This window comes from Hippoglossus hippoglossus, chromosome 7, assembly GCF_009819705.1.
Source record: "Hippoglossus hippoglossus isolate fHipHip1 chromosome 7, fHipHip1.pri, whole genome shotgun sequence".
NCBI lineage: Eukaryota > Metazoa > Chordata > Actinopteri > Pleuronectiformes > Pleuronectidae > Hippoglossus > Hippoglossus hippoglossus.
The window spans coordinates 3,913,338-3,929,091 of NC_047157.1; the positions used below are offsets into that span (position 1 = coordinate 3,913,338).

General features: G+C 40.2%; 1 protein-coding gene and 1 long non-coding RNA gene across 4 annotated transcripts in view; one reads left to right on the forward strand and one right to left on the reverse strand.

Moving 5' to 3' along the window:
• slco4a1 (solute carrier organic anion transporter family, member 4A1) overlaps positions 1-4,850 on the forward strand; it is a 41,642-nt gene extending 36,792 nt beyond the window's left edge. For 2 of the 3 annotated variants that reach the window (XM_034591308.1, XM_034591307.1), the window contains exons 10-12: positions 1,330-1,394; positions 2,361-2,509; positions 3,456-4,850. In XM_034591308.1, the coding sequence (XP_034447199.1) occupies positions 1,330-1,394; positions 2,361-2,509; positions 3,456-3,626 (385 nt within the window). In that variant the 3' untranslated portion in view covers positions 3,627-4,850. The remainder of the gene's footprint in view (positions 1-1,329; positions 1,395-2,360; positions 2,510-3,455) is intronic. The other variant, XR_004614494.1, reaches the window with a different exon arrangement.
• Positions 4,851-8,734: 3,884 nt separating this feature from the next.
• Positions 8,735-15,754, reverse strand: part of LOC117765081 — a 29,164-nt gene continuing 22,144 nt past the window's right edge. The window contains exon 4 of the long non-coding RNA XR_004614498.1: positions 8,735-9,509. This is a non-coding gene — a long non-coding RNA (uncharacterized LOC117765081). The remainder of the gene's footprint in view (positions 9,510-15,754) is intronic.

Here is a 15,754-nt window from a genome sequence, read left to right on the forward strand (position 1 = left end):
TATAGGATGTGGAATTACACTTACCCGAAACGAGAAGAGACAAAACAACTGGAATGCCCCCTGGTGGCTGGCTTGCTGAAGTATAGGTCATAAACCTTGCCTCCTCCATGTCACCAGATGGGATGTTAGCCAAAATAAAAAGTCAATGTTCTGTCGTTTTACGTAGTTCTTATCACACTGATGTATATTCAAGTTACTTATTTAATGCTATAAAACCTGTATATATAAAATAAGACCTGGTTACCACATCTCCAAACTACCATCACTATTGTGTAGATTCTGGCTCCAGATGGCATCACCAGCCTAATCATGCGTTCAGACTAATAATACAAATTTTTTGTACGATGAAATTATGAACAATTTCAAAGATGCAGTTATATGCATATTTCACCATATTCGCTTCACCTGCTTGAGTTGAAATATTTGAACCTGAGGGAAATATTTGCATAATGCAACGTCACGAAAGCCAATCAGCTTTGAGAATAAAACTTGCATGAAATGGCACCAACCCAAGCTAGCGGGTCATCTCACCAGCGAGTGGTCAGCCTCACGGATCACTACAAACGACATCCAGACACAGCTCCTGGAGAAGACAGGGACATTCCTGGAGCTGTGTGAGCCTCCAGATAGTCTAATGGACACACACACACGAGAACGGGCGAATATTCGCAGGTTGTGTTTACTAGCGTTACTGCACGGCGAATGTCACAGATCAAAGCTCGAGTTCAAGTTTTCCACAGGAAGCGAATGTTTTATTTGCACCCTCGCTTGCACAGACTGGAAGTGAATGGGAGGAAGATTCCCCACTGCTACATTTGTATGGGTGTGACCGTCCCCTTACTCACACTAGTAGCACGAGTAAACACAAATGGTTCTGCGGCAAAGCAGCTAAAGTCTCTACCCGTATCTGGGATATTTTGGCTTCATTTTGTACAGTGGGAGGAAGTGGACACATATCGTTCATCTTTATTTACAGTCTTGAGTCTGATCCACAGCCACTGCAGTGATTATATCTCCAGATAAAACAACATAATGATGATGGAACACTGAGGGATTTCCTGCCAAATGGTAGGCCTGGGTTTAATCTGAGGGCAATGCTGGCCTTTATTAAGGATAAAAAATACCTCGCTGTAAATAAAGGCTATAAAGGTGAGAGATTGGTAAAACAGTTGATCTCTTATAACAACATTTCATGAGTGACCTAGTGTCTGTTGTCGTAAGAGGCAGGGAGCCTTAGGGTGTTACTGTCAGGACAAAGTGTCAAACTGTATTGTAATGAAGTCTGATGTACAGTGTGCTTACATGTCTGACCAACACTGTGCTGTGTAGGTGTGTACCAGACAGCCAGAGATCCTTTGCACTTGGCATCCAGTGGATTCTAATTCGTGTATTTGGTAAGTAAACTTGTTTGGGTTGAGTTCAATTTACAGGCAAAGTGCTAAAAGGAGACATATGATGGTTTTTCAGTTTTTCAGAGTTAAAAAGGCTTAAAGAGTTTCAAGCCTGGAACCAGATCAACCAACAACGAAATGAATCCTGACCATAAAAGATTTGCTTTTAGAAAAATATATTAGAAAATGGAAAAAGGCTAGACTATGTACATAATTATTAGGGTGAAGGAACTACGCATCCCTTGAACCATTGTGAATTATCCCTTTCCATCAACTTTAAATTTGTCTGGATTATTTTGACTCTGTTCCTCTGCAGCATGTTTGAAATAAAAAATCATGAATTTCACAGTTTTTCCGTGAAATCACAGAGACATCGCTAATACAGCCATGGATTGTGGGTAGTGTAGTACTTCTGATGTAAATAACACAACACAAAATGCAGTTGATGAAATCATACATACATACTTGTGGCTCCTACAGAAGAATATAACATTGCTTCATTATCTTGAAGCTTGTAGTAAGTTTATCTTGGATGGTTAAGTTATTATGGCTGATACTCAAAATCTCTACTCAGAAAGTGAATGGGATTTTGACTTCCCGAACCACGCTGTTGAGCTCTGTGGGTTTGTAAAGGTCTGCAAATTCCGCACAATTGTGATGTAACGTGATTTCAAAAATAACCCCACATTTACATACATTTACCTAGTGGCGAGTCTGTCACGCCTCCTAACAAAGCCAAGTTGAGCGAGAGTGGAGGCCAACATTACCTGCTGAAAGGGGTTGACCAATCACACCAGAGTGGGACAGCTGGCCAATCACAGCAGACTGAGCTTTATCATAAGGGGGGCATTAAAGAGACAGTAGTAACCCATATGAAAGCCATGAACCTGAAAATGAGCATAACATGCCTCTTTTAACCTACTTCACACTTGTGCTACGATTACCCAATCTATGTTGCTCTCTTTACAGGGAGTATTCCAGGACCCATAGCATTTGGCTCAGTGATTGACATCTCCTGCTTACTGTGGCAGGATCAGTGCGGTGAGCGGGGCTCCTGCTACATCTATCAGAACTCAGCCATGAGCCTGTACATACTGGGAGCTGGTATTGGCTGTAAGGTAATGCTTTATTGCCTCTGCCAAGGAGGTTATGTTTTGATTGAGAGACTCTGAGCAGCAGAAAATGACAGATGTGTGAGTAGAGACTCACTTTAAAAACTAACTTTTCGGGCTGTCTCTGTGAGTTCCCCATCGGGATTTTCTGGGACAACTCCTGGCTGCTAAATAGTTGATTGTGCCCCATGTCCATTTTTGCATCAAAAACTTGAGACAATGTTTTTGACTCATTTCTTAAAAGAAGAAAGAACAGAACGCTTTTACAGTCTAAAAACTTTAGACTGTAACACTGTTAAAAAAGATGCACTATGAACACATTTGGAAAACGTAGTTGTGTCTTGCCTCTCGCTTCAGACAGGCATACTTTTCTATCCTCTCATCTAACTCTCAAAAAAGGGAATCGATGTATTCCATAAAATGAATCCGAGCACCAGTTTATGTGCTTAAATCAGAGGTCTTCAACAGGGGGTCCGCGACCCCTAGGGGAACCCTAGGAGGTCCACGGAGGTACTGCAGGGCGGTCGCGAAATCTTTGGTTGATTAGACAATTTTCTTTTCACAAATTTAAATGTCTTTAAATACACATTAACCTGAATCCAACATATTGTAGCGAACGGATAAATGGAGGCAGAAGATGTTATCCTTCAGTCAGCAATACACACATTCAGCGACACACAGGAGCTCTCTCAAGCTGGGCACCGGTTCACTCACAGCACGAGACTGCACAATGACAGGGTAGCTATGTTTATACATGGCACTAGGCCCAGTTTAATATAAAACACAATTTTATACAATATATAACGTAGGGGGTCCCTGCTCCATCTCTCCATCAGTTTGGGGGTCCTTGGCCTGAAAAACATTGAAGACCCCTGGCTTAAATCATTAAAAGCCATTGTGTTTCTGTGCATTTCATCTCCTCACTAATATCATATGTCACTGTCTTTGTCAGGTTTTGGGGACAATCTTCTTTGTGTTAGCCAGCGTCCTGTACCAGGCTCCTCCTGAGTCGCCTCAAAGCAGCTGTGAGAGCAGCTACCACAGAGCAGCAGACACGAGCGACCAGCCAATCAAAGACCTGCCTGAAGACGCGGTCATCGTCAACCTGCACGCCAGGTTATGATGTCAGACGAGCCCTAACCACTGAGTTGCAATTGTTTGTGTTTTTGTGGCTTTGTGTATTTATACTTTTATCTTTGTGAGGACTGATTTGACTATAAGAACTTACAGGACATTTTGGGGAAGTGAGGATGTTTTGGATGATTCTCAAAACATAGGGCTGTTTGACGGTTAAGACTTGGTTTTAGGTTGAGAATTAGAGTAAGTGTTAGGATTGGGGTTAGGAATTTAGTTGTGATGGTTAAGGGTAGGCCAAGGGGCTAGGGACTTTATCATGTGAATGCATGTCCTCACAAAGACAGAAGTGTTTGTCTGTTGCTACATAAGCACACAACGACATTTTCCAGATGTAGCCTTTGTGTGTGTGTGTGTGTGTGTGTGTGTGTGTGTGTGTGTGTGTGTGTGTGTTGGTGCTGCTTTATGCAAAGTGTGTGGATGTGTGTTTGCAGTCATGGGGTGCTTCATTTACACCAATAGCCTTTTCTCAGCCATAATGACACCAACACCAACATGCACACACATGGAATCACACAAATGGACAAAAAACAGACCACAAACAGCTTCAGAATGTTTTTGTGCGAACACAGACACAAAAACACACACTCACACACCTTAACCATCACAATTTAATGCCTAAATCACTACCATATCCTAAACCTGATCCAAATTCAAACTCTAACCCTAAAGCCAAGTCTTAACGTTTAAACACCCCATTGAAAGTAGGTCAGAGAGTGAGGACCAGACAAAATGTCAGGTTCTAGGCTCAAAATGGTCGTCACAAAGATATCTGTACACACATGCACAGCTTTATGCAGCTATCTTGACTTGCATTGACTTACATTCATTCGTTAGCCCTAACCAAAACCTTAACCAGGACATGTGAAAAGGTTTAGCCTCATTCGGACTGAGCTTTGGTTCCTATGAGGTCTACTGTTCCCGTTTATGTTGGTGAGTGAGTATACACACACACAGACGCTACTTCAATGATTTCCAACAGGCCTCTTTCTTGGAACAAAAGTCTGCTGTGACTGCATGTGTGTGCATGTGTGTGTATCTGAATGTTCGGAGCAGTGCCACACAATTTTTAATGTACCAGGAAGCATTTCTACACATACGCTCATCGGCCACTTTATTAGGCACACCTGTTCAATTGGTTGTTAACACAAATAGCTAATCAGCCAATCACATGGCAGCAACTCAATGCATTTAGGCATCTAGACGTGGTGAAGACGACTTGCTGAAGTTCAAACCGAGCATCAGAATGGGGAGGAAAGGGGATTTAAGTGACTTTGAGTGGCATGGTTGTTGGTGCCAGACGGGCTGGTCTGAGTATTTCAAAACCTGCTGATCTACTGGGATTTTTCACGCACACAACCATCTCTAGGGTTTACAGAGAATGGTCCGAAAAAGAGAAAATATCCAGTGAGCGGCAGTTGTGTGGACGAAAATGCCTTGTTGATGTCAGAGGTCAGAGGAGAATGGGCAGAGTGGTTCGAGATGATAGAAAGGCAACAGTAACTCCAATAACCACTCGTTACAACCAAGGTATGCAGCATACCATCTCTGAACGCACAGCACGTCGAACCCAGATGAGCTACAGCAGCAGAAGACCACACCGGGTGCCACTCCTGTCAGCTAAGAACAGGAAACTGAGGCTACAATTCGCACAGGCTCACCAAAATTGGACAATATAAGATTGGAAAAACGTTGCCTGGTCTCATGAGTCTCTGAATTTCAGCTGCGACATTCAGATGGTAGGGTCAGAATTTGGCGTAAACAACTTGAAAGCATGGATCCATCCTGCCTTGTATCAACGGTTCAGGCTGGTGGTGGTGGTGTAATGGTGTGGGGGATATTTTCTTGGCACACTTTGGGCCAATTGAGCATCGTTTAAACGCCTTGTTGAATCTATGCTACGAAGAATTAAGGCAGTTCTGAAGGCAAAAGGGGGTCCAACCTGATACTAGCAAGGTGTACCTAATAAAGTGGCCGGTGAGTGTATATCCAAGCAATGTTAAACACGTTCAGAAAGGCTTTCTATAATGTGAGTCTGGTGACATAAATGTTCATGCATTGTTATTATTTCATCATGCAATGAAACATATATGCCATGTTTATGAAGCATTTATCATTTTTCCTTTTGTTACACTGCTTTATTGCTGCACACAGATAAAGCCATGGTCTAATATATATTGTGCCAGACCCCCAGGCAAGTTATAATGAAGCCAAATCATTTTCCTATTATTTCCTATTTAAAGCCAAGAGTATCTAAAGACAGTTATTCGGATAATGTGAACATATTGGTCACAGTACATTAGCACAAATATATTTTAAATTGGAAAAGCACTGTATTTTTGATACATACTTGATTTCATGTTTGGATATATGACCAGGAATTGGCCTGTATTTAAGGGTCGAAATAAAGAGGGTAAAAAAAACAGAGTGCATTTGTGATCTACATGAATTAGATCTATGACTTTTGGACTCCATGTAATCCCATGTACCCCTGACTGCAATCTGCAATTTGAGGCCTTGCTCAACATTTTGAGCACATCATTAGATGACATCGAGAGTGAACCTTCCCGTTAGAGTTACTCAAAGGCACCACCTAGTGCTGGAAGCCATGCAGCACATAAACAAACGTCCATACTGCATGAACACTGCTCCCTAATAAGACATGTCACACCAGTATATTTTTGAAATAATCATTGCCTGTGTTTAAAGAAAAGAGGTTGAAACAAAAATTGAACTGTTAGCTGAATTTAAATAAATTACAATAAAATAAACAATATCAATCTGTTTATTAGAAGGACATTCCAGAACTGTACATAGGTACATACAAGCCTTTTAAGTATCAGTTTGTCCCATATTTGGTGCAAAAAAAATAATTAAACATCTATAACCCTAGAATGTCATTTACAAAAAATGTAATTGTTATGATCAGCCCTAATACCAATGGGAGGAGTTTAAAGAGGCTTTCAATAAATTGACTTCAATTGCCTTATACATAAAAAAGGTTTTATGTAATTCTTGTTTTCACCTTATCAACCTATTGACATAAGCGTGATGTCTATTTAAAATACAAACACAGACATTGCTATTTGTACCGTGGCTTGTGTAACATTTTACTTATATTATCTCACCTACAGATACCGAGAAAGAGATCAGAGACTTAGGTGACTTCCACATGAACTTAAGTGAACATCTGTTTATAATAACAAAAAACTAAAAAACAAACTCCTCAAAAAATGTTCACAACTGCTACTCAAATGAAGCAAAGACTCTCAAATTGTGTTTGTCCACCACTTCCACAATGAAACCTCGTAGTCCTTTTAGAACTGAAACGTGAAAATGAAAGGTTCCATGAGTATAGTGGTTTCCTCTTCCTCCTGGCGATCATACAACCGCAGTTGTTGGAGCGTTGTGATGCAATCCTCCCCGTCCATTCCAATGAGACTGGGGAGGGAGACCCTGCCACAAAAAGGTCTGGGTTTGACACTGTATATTGAAGCAACACAACAAGTCAAAGGTTCAGTCGAGCAGATAACTGCACATGTAGACCAATGATTACCGACTAAAGCATCCAAATTTAAATTAGTCAAGCTAACTTTAGCTTAATTCGTGTGCAAAAGGGTGCTTTTGCTAACTTTCAGTGGGATTAATTATATGCTAACAGTGCCGCAATAATTTAACATTAGTTGGTAATTTTAAATGTATTACTGCTCTGGTCTAACGTGACTTTTACATAGTAAATTATTCATAATGTCAGTGCCACCTACTTCCATTGTCGATGGTTTTTGCAGAGCTGGTGCTGTAATTCCAGCATGTCAGTCCAGTCTAGGTTAGAAAGGAAACAAGGAAACAGGAAGCACATGGCCGATGTGGGTGGAGTCAAACGTTTGACTCCACCCCTGTTGAGCACCACCCGAATTGCACACTGCTGTCAGAAACTTCTCATATAATCTACACATACACTTTGATTCTTATTTTTGCCAGTTTAGTAGGAACGGCTTTGGTGCTTCAATAGAAATTACATCACGGCACTTTGCACACATAATATAGGCCTGCTAACACCAGCATTTAATACGATAAATGTATGGAATAAAATCAAAACCCCATAGAATTGCTGCGATTAGGGGCAACAACAAACAGCTGTAGAAACAGTGCTTCCAGACATCTTGTCTGTTTGCACTTCTGCTGTTTAAGTGCTCTGATTGGTTGAATCCAGAGGCATTTTGGTCTGAGAACGTTGATGTCACAGCTTGAAAATCAATCGTAAAGCAGACCCATCTGCAAATGGAATTTGGCCCAAGGATGCCAGGCTAAAAGTGATCCCACAAAGACAAAGGCGCTTGACAGAATCTAGTGAAACCCTTCTCTACCTGAGTGTTAACTGCTACAACAAACAAACACTAGCCAGCTGTCACATAGAAGCTGTGTGTCAGTTCAGGGGCTGCATCCTTCAGAGGACATGATCTACACAGAAGTCTACTCCATGAAGACCGCCTCCTTCATGGGCCATGTAGAGTGCTAGGGCCAACCAGAGAGGAGATGGTAATGTATGCAGAGGATTCCCACGGTCGGATTCTCACCATCTCGTTGCTTGCTGGCGCTATTATCTCTTTGAAAGACGGTTCACCACTGAATCACGTTTAACCCTGGGATAGGTTAGGCTGGGATGGATCCATCCATTGGAGCCTTCCTGTAGGATGGAAGGAAGCATTTGTCGGCCGCATTTGAAGGAGCCTTCGAAATGGGACAGTCTATTTGCTCTGCTCCAAAGGATGCAGCCCCTGACTTTAGACATGGCTACAGTGTCATTTTAAGCCCCCTGGCATTTAGTTCCAATGACTGAGCATTATTTCCAACAACAATCTATTGAAGCAGGAACAAAGCCTTTAGAGTAAACAAGCTTGCTAACTGTCATTTAGCATGCACATTAGCTTGGTTTCCAAAAGGACAAATAGTTCATACAGTTTATGTAGATGTGTTTTTACATCCAACTCCTGTCTATAACTGTCTGAACACCACTTTTGTTTTAGTGGCACAGTGTATACTACTATACTGAAGAGGCATTACATCCAGGACTATCCTACTCTCTCCTCTGTAGAATATTCACTTCAACTGAAATCACTGTGAAAAATCGGGATTTATGTTCCAAATCCACTGATAGTGGCAATTTCATTTGAAGGACTGTACATTTTCCGCTGACCTCTGCAGCTTTAAATGCTGGTGTGATGGTGCCTTTAAGAGTGACACTGTGGAGCTGTCAAGCCTGATCTGACATGACACACAGTATAACAAATGTTTGGGACCTATTGATCATAGTAACATAAGTCCAGAAATGTGCCAAAGCAACATTGTCTAACAACTGTTGTTTTATATTTTTTTATTATTGACCGTATTTATTTATATTTCGCTTGTAGCTATTTGTTTGATTAATTCACTGTGTGATGATAAAAAGGAATGCTGCCCTGACTCTACTCCTCTCGTCCTTCGTCTACGAAAAGAGCCTTTTCTTGTCTCGTCTTCATTGTTTATTCGATAGTGAAACCTGATGTTTATTGTTGTCATGCAAGAACTGACCTTAAAGGGATAGTTCATCCAAAAATAAAAATTGACTCATTATCTACTCACCCCTATGCCGATGGGGGGGGGGCATAGGGGTGTGGGTCAAAACTTGGAGGTTGACTGCAAAGCACAACTGGGAGGTCTTTTATATACACATTCACATGGCGCTCAAACTCCTCAACATCAGCTGCAGGGCGGTAAAGAGGGGGAGTTCACCCAGATTATGAAAATACACTCATTATCTGCTCACCCCTATGCTGATGGGGTGGGTGAAGTGTTTGAGTCCACAAAACACTCCTGTGGTCTCAGGGCTAAACTTTGTTGGAGCAGAATCCAATACAATTGAGGTCAATGGTGACTCATTCTTCAGACATAACAGATAAAACATAACATGCCTCCATACTGCATGTGTGTGTCATCCAAGTGATTTACACCGTGTTTTTGGCCTAAATGTCCTCTGATATCTTCCAACAAGGGGCATTCAGGGACCGTCGGAAATGTTAACGTCCGCTGGCTTAGCCACTTCTGGGGGACACCACACGAGCAGTATGGAGGCATGTTATGTTTTATTAAATCTGAAGATAGGTCACTGATCAGCCACACTGTTTACCCCTGACACTGTTTTGTGGACTCAAACATTTCACCCACCCCATCAGCATAGGGGTGAGTAGATAATGAGTGTATTTTCATATCTGGGTGAACTCCCCCTCTTTAACACCCTGCAGCTGATGTGGAGGAGTTTGAGCACCATGTGAATGTGTATATAAAGACCTCCCAGTTGTGCTTTGCAGTCAATCTCCAGGTTTTAAACAGATTTTTATTCTTTTTTTAGTTTGTTTTTAGTACTGTATGTTTTCCAAAGAAAGAAAGCAGTGGATGACTTGAGATTGTTGATCTTTTTATGGAATGAAGATGTCAAGTGTTTTCTAATTACAAATGTTGAACAGCCGATCATTTTCTCTGCCTAAATTCTTTTGTCATGGTGTGTATGTGCGTTGTCCAGGTATTACTCATGTTGTGTGGACCTAAATCTGTTTACACAGTCACATTATGGGGATAAACAGCAAGTTCCCAAAATATATTTCATTGAATTTCAAGGTGAAGTCTGTGTGTGTGTGTGACTTCTGCCTCCAATTATTGCCTTTCTTCCTCAAATCAAATGTTGATTAAAAACAATACATTTGTCAAAAATGTCTATATAAGATGGGTGCAATGTTCTATATTTCAATTTGTCAGTAGTTCTCCTGCTCTGTTGCCAGGATCACTGCCCATCTAAACATGACCACATTATTGCACCATCAACCATTCAGTACAGCCAAGAAACTGAAGAGGACTGGATGCAGAAGATGCGTTTCCATGACAACTGTCAGATCACAACTTGTTGAGTTCCACTGTCGCTCCATGGGTTCCTTGCTGACGTGTTTTATGAAGCCTGCCTGCAATGTACTCGCACACAGACCATTGAACACCACAAGCAGACAGGCATCGTGGAGCCAACCACACACACACATTAGAAAATGACTCACATAAAGTAAATATTTGGCTTGACAACTGTGCAAACAGAATTTTTTTTTCTTCTACATGACAAAAGACACAATAAAAAGGGCTAATCCTCAGTCTGATTATGAACATATTTGTCTGAAATGTAGAGAAGTGAGTGGGAACTGTTGGGTTTCTCTATAAATTTAAGGTCTTAACTTTTTTATGTTAAAATCTGGCTCTTAAAATTGAACTGAATTTAATACCTTTTATTATAATTCATTCTTCATTTTGCCATGGATTTTTTTTGTGTGAAGCACTTTGTAACATTGTTTAAATAAGTGCTCTACAAATAAAGTTATATTATTATTATTAGTGTTATTATTATATAGCGCATTTTAAACCTTTACTCAAGAACAGTATTTGAGTGAAAGCATACATTTTTCACCACTGTTTAATTTTGTGTTTGAAATGGACGACTTAGATATCATGTTCACCTTCATAATAGTAGCCTACAAGGTAGAGCAGTGGTCAGCGCGGTGCCGGCAAGCAGCAGGTCGCCCGAAGGCAGCCAATTAGTGGCAGGCAGAGCCACCTGTAGAGCTCAGTCTAAAATAGCCTAAACTCTTTTTTTTTTTAATTTTCAACATCGGACCAAACATTTAAAAAATGTAATTAATAATGTATGTTTAATTTATAACGTTCAATTTTGCCCCCCTCTGGGACACAGTGTGTTCAGGGCAGAGACATAAAACCACCTGTTCAACAAATGTTGAAAAGTGATAGTTGCATCTGGTTTGTGCGCAGTCTGCAGGTTCCACATTTTACACAACCACAGCGTACTGGTTAAGTTAAGAGCGAATATTCTGGGACATTATATCAAACAAGTAGTTCTCCATATTAATCTTGATATGTAAACAATAACGAGTCTAAAATGTTTCTTCTACCCAAGTACAATGAGCCACACTCATCAGTCCAGTTATTTTCACTGCCCAGTCCTAACCACTAGATGGTGCTATGTAGCTGTCCCATCACTGTATTTAACGTTTGCTGATTTTTTTTTTAAATAGCTCCTTTGAAGTTCACATTTGTCAGCACATAAACCATAATATTTATGTTCAAGGTTATTTTGCTTAGTATAAATAAATCATTTTATAAATAAATAATAAACAAATAAAATACATTCACCAAGACATTGAAAATGTTCAGATGCAAAAAATAACATGCCGTTAAAATGTACTCAGGCTTCTCATGCACTCTAATTTCAAACAGTTTAAATCACAGTGATGCTCATAAGCTCTCACCCCAATTATCAGGAAGATGGACCAAATGTACAGGAGTTATAAAGCACATCAACAGAAACTGTCCATTGCCCCTCAGCCAGCCCCCAGTGTCAGCCATGACCCTAAAAGGTAAGCAGTACAATGGATAAATAGATGAACAGAAACATGGACATGCTAGCATAGCCCCAGTTACCATGGTAATATTCTTTGTATCATTATTTTCAGCATACAATCAAGGATAATGATGAGTGACCATTCAGATCTAAAGGAACATGTAAACATCTGTAGGAGGTCCATAAAGTGGCTGCATGCTTGTTAGCCATCATAAGTGAATTGACCTTTCTGTCTGTCTATTGTATAAGGCAATGAAACACTGTCGATGTTTAGTAACCAGCACCACATGTCTGCTTTGTGACATTTTGGACAGGGAATGAAATCGGGACCTTGGTGGTATTTGTCAATGTGGATGCTGGGTTCACAGTCCCTCCCTGTCATGTTCTCCTGGAAGTGTTTCTCATGCAAGCAACTCCACCCAGCTACCTATGCTTCCCTCTAGTTGTACCTCCTCTGTCCTATGATCAGAAAAATGTCTGATGAGGTCCTACATTATTGAGGACGTTGCCATCCCATAAACACCTCTAGATGACGAGGAGGCACCAAAGAAACAACAGGTGTATCCTATGTTAAAGTTTTTTTTCAAAAGGCAACAGCACTTCAATTAGAAACTGTTTCATATATTGGTCGGCTGAACTGATCAATACTATAACTAGACCTTCGTCAGACAAAAGGCTGCCTGATGAAGGTCTAGTACCGAAACGTATAATAAAACGTGTGCGGTAGCACTTTCACAAGTTTAGCTCTGCTCATCCCTCTCTTACACGCCTGTTCTGGGAAATGGAGGTGCAAAGTGTTTTTCAGTTTTGATTCTAAGTACATCAGAAATTAGTCAGGAGAAGTAAAGAGTCAGAAAACAGGCTGCCAGATTTGAGCCTAGTAAACCTAATTTGTTTCATCATTTTCTTTTTTTAATTTGCACATCACTAGTTTGAAGATGCTTATGGCATCTTTGAAAGAAAAATTAACAGTTGACTCCCAAAGGTGAGATGTGAATGCTCCGTTTACTAATTAAACGCAGTGGAAATGACCGTTAAACTTATGATCGTAATAAACAAATATGTGATGATATTTTTTTCCCCTGTGACATAACTCAATGTAACTCTAATATCCTGGGAAACAAGCATTCAGAAATGAGAGTCGAATTAATTTCATTTTGCAGAGGCCTTTCGTATGAACTATTGAGTTTGTCTTCTGGTCCCGATTTTCTGTTTACAGACTTCTGAGATTGTGGACTTTTACCTGGGTTTCCTTGTGTTCTGTTTGGTTGTTTGTTTGTTGTTCTGTTTCCTGTTTTATTTTGAGATTATGCTCCTCGTGTGTCTCTAGCTGAATTTCCTGTCTTTGTGCTGTTTTCCCGCTCTTGTGATCATCTGCACCTGTTCCTGATGTGTTTCACCTGTGTTCCATCGTCCCTGCAGCCTCCCTTATGTATATAAGTCTCTGTGCTTCAGCTCATCTTGTTTCCCTGCCCTTTTTCACACCAGTTGTGTGTTCTTTGTTTTTTTTATCTCCTACTGTATCTCTAGGATTAGGTTATTTGGTATTATGTTGTTTTGTCACTTGAACCCGTGTCTGCAATCTGCTCACATCAACCTTAACAGCTACAGATTTCTTTTGAGGCGTGTATCTGTTCTACTGCAGTCTCTTGCCTTTCTATTTACCACTATAAAGAAATGATCTTTTAGTAAATAAGACCACAATTAAAACAGCTAGATCCAGAATTTAATTTGGAGCTGCACTAAATTGGACACTCATAGATATCAGCACCTCAAATATTATGATTATGACATAAATCAAGATCTATATCACAATGTTAAAAAAAAGGGGTTCCCGGTTCATCCCCATTGTCTAGAGCCGCAGCAACATTTAGTTGGTCCTTTCTTGGCCCATGCTTCATCCTTTCACAAAGTTTCACAAAAATCTGTTGTGCATTTTTTGCGTAATCCCCAAAACAAAAACAAAAAAACATATCCTTGTAGAGGTAATAATGAAGAAATCAATTAGTTGTAGCACACACACACACACACACACACACACACACACACACACACACACACACACAACTGGAGTCCTAACATATACGCAGCAGAGACACTGATGTTGAGTGGCATGTCACATAAGAAGGTCTGTTGTGTAAATACGGGGTCACACACATCATTTCTTAGGCTCAGACTTTGACGTTTCATGGGCCAGGCTGCACATGGTCTGTTAACACACACAGTCACATAGGTTAAGTTACCAAACCTGTCCAGGTGAATGTAATACTTTCCCTGAGAACCATGGAGGTTATGTCTGTGTGCACCAAAGGAAATTATTAGAAAATGGATCTTTGTGTGAATTTGAGACTCTATTTCATGACAGAAAATGTTTATGAGTTGTGCTCCATTCAAGTGGCAAACTGAACTTGTTGTTAAAGGGGATGCAGAAAGAAAAACAGCAAGGAGACTAGAAACAGACTTTTAAAAAAAAACTACATAAGAAATTGCACACAACGTCCAGCACACAAACAATAAAAAGTGACAGTATATTGTAGAACTGTTTTATAACCTCCCGTCTTGATTATTGCAATTCCCTGTATGTGGGCTTAGACCAATCCTCTATTAAACACCTGCAGCTCATCCAAATGCTGCTCGCCTCCTGACTAGGAAGAAAAAGAGAGACCATATAACACCTGTGTTGTGCTCCCTCCACTGGCTTCCTGTTCGTCCCAGGATCGATTTTAAAATCTTACTATTAACTTTTAAATCTCTAAACAGACTGGCACCGCCTTACTTAGCCGAACTTCTCCATACGCACACTCCAGTTAGGGAGCTGAGATCAGCTCCTCCTCGACATACCTTAGACAAGGCTCATAACCAAAGGTGATCGCATCTTCGCAGTAGCCGTCCCAAATTCAACCTACCCCAACCTCCACATTAGATCTGCCCCCTCTCTAACACACTTTAAATCACTACTTTAAACACATCTGTTCTCCTTGACTTTCTCCTCAAGTTGAGTACATTTTTATCTCAGCTGATTTTATTTATTTTATCATGTATATATTTTATTTTCTCTTTCATTATTTTACTTCTATTTTATTTTTACTACTTGCACTATATGTATTGCATGTTACTGTCCTCTTGTTGTACCATTACACTTGTGAAGCACTTTGGTCAACCAAGTTATTTTAAATGAGCTATATAAATAATATTGCCATTGACATTATGAACATTTCGAAAAGAAGTAGTGGTAACAGGTAGGACCGGCGTGTGCACTTCTGCCGCTCTAGATGACAAACTTACGATCATGTATTTAGTTATTAGTTGATGGTGTCAGTTAGGGATGAGCGAGGACACGATTTTCTGTATCTGTTCAACCAACTAAAGTATCCGTATCCATACTCGGACTTAAACCGAAAGTGGGCGGGGTTTAAACCGAAATCTGTATTTTTAGCCTCACGTGGATATTGGTTGATCAGAAGTTGCTATAATTATTGTTTTTAGAAAACTATTTACAGAACAGCCTTAGAATTGAGCTTCAGGTCAAGTTTTTGATCACAATAGTAAGATAACTATTCAGAACAAGTTTTTTATGAACTTCGGTGAATAAACTTCAGTGAATTAATGAAGACAACACACGCAGTAATAAGACGTATTAAGTAATGCAGGTTTTCATACTCAACATACTCAATGAGTTGTCATAC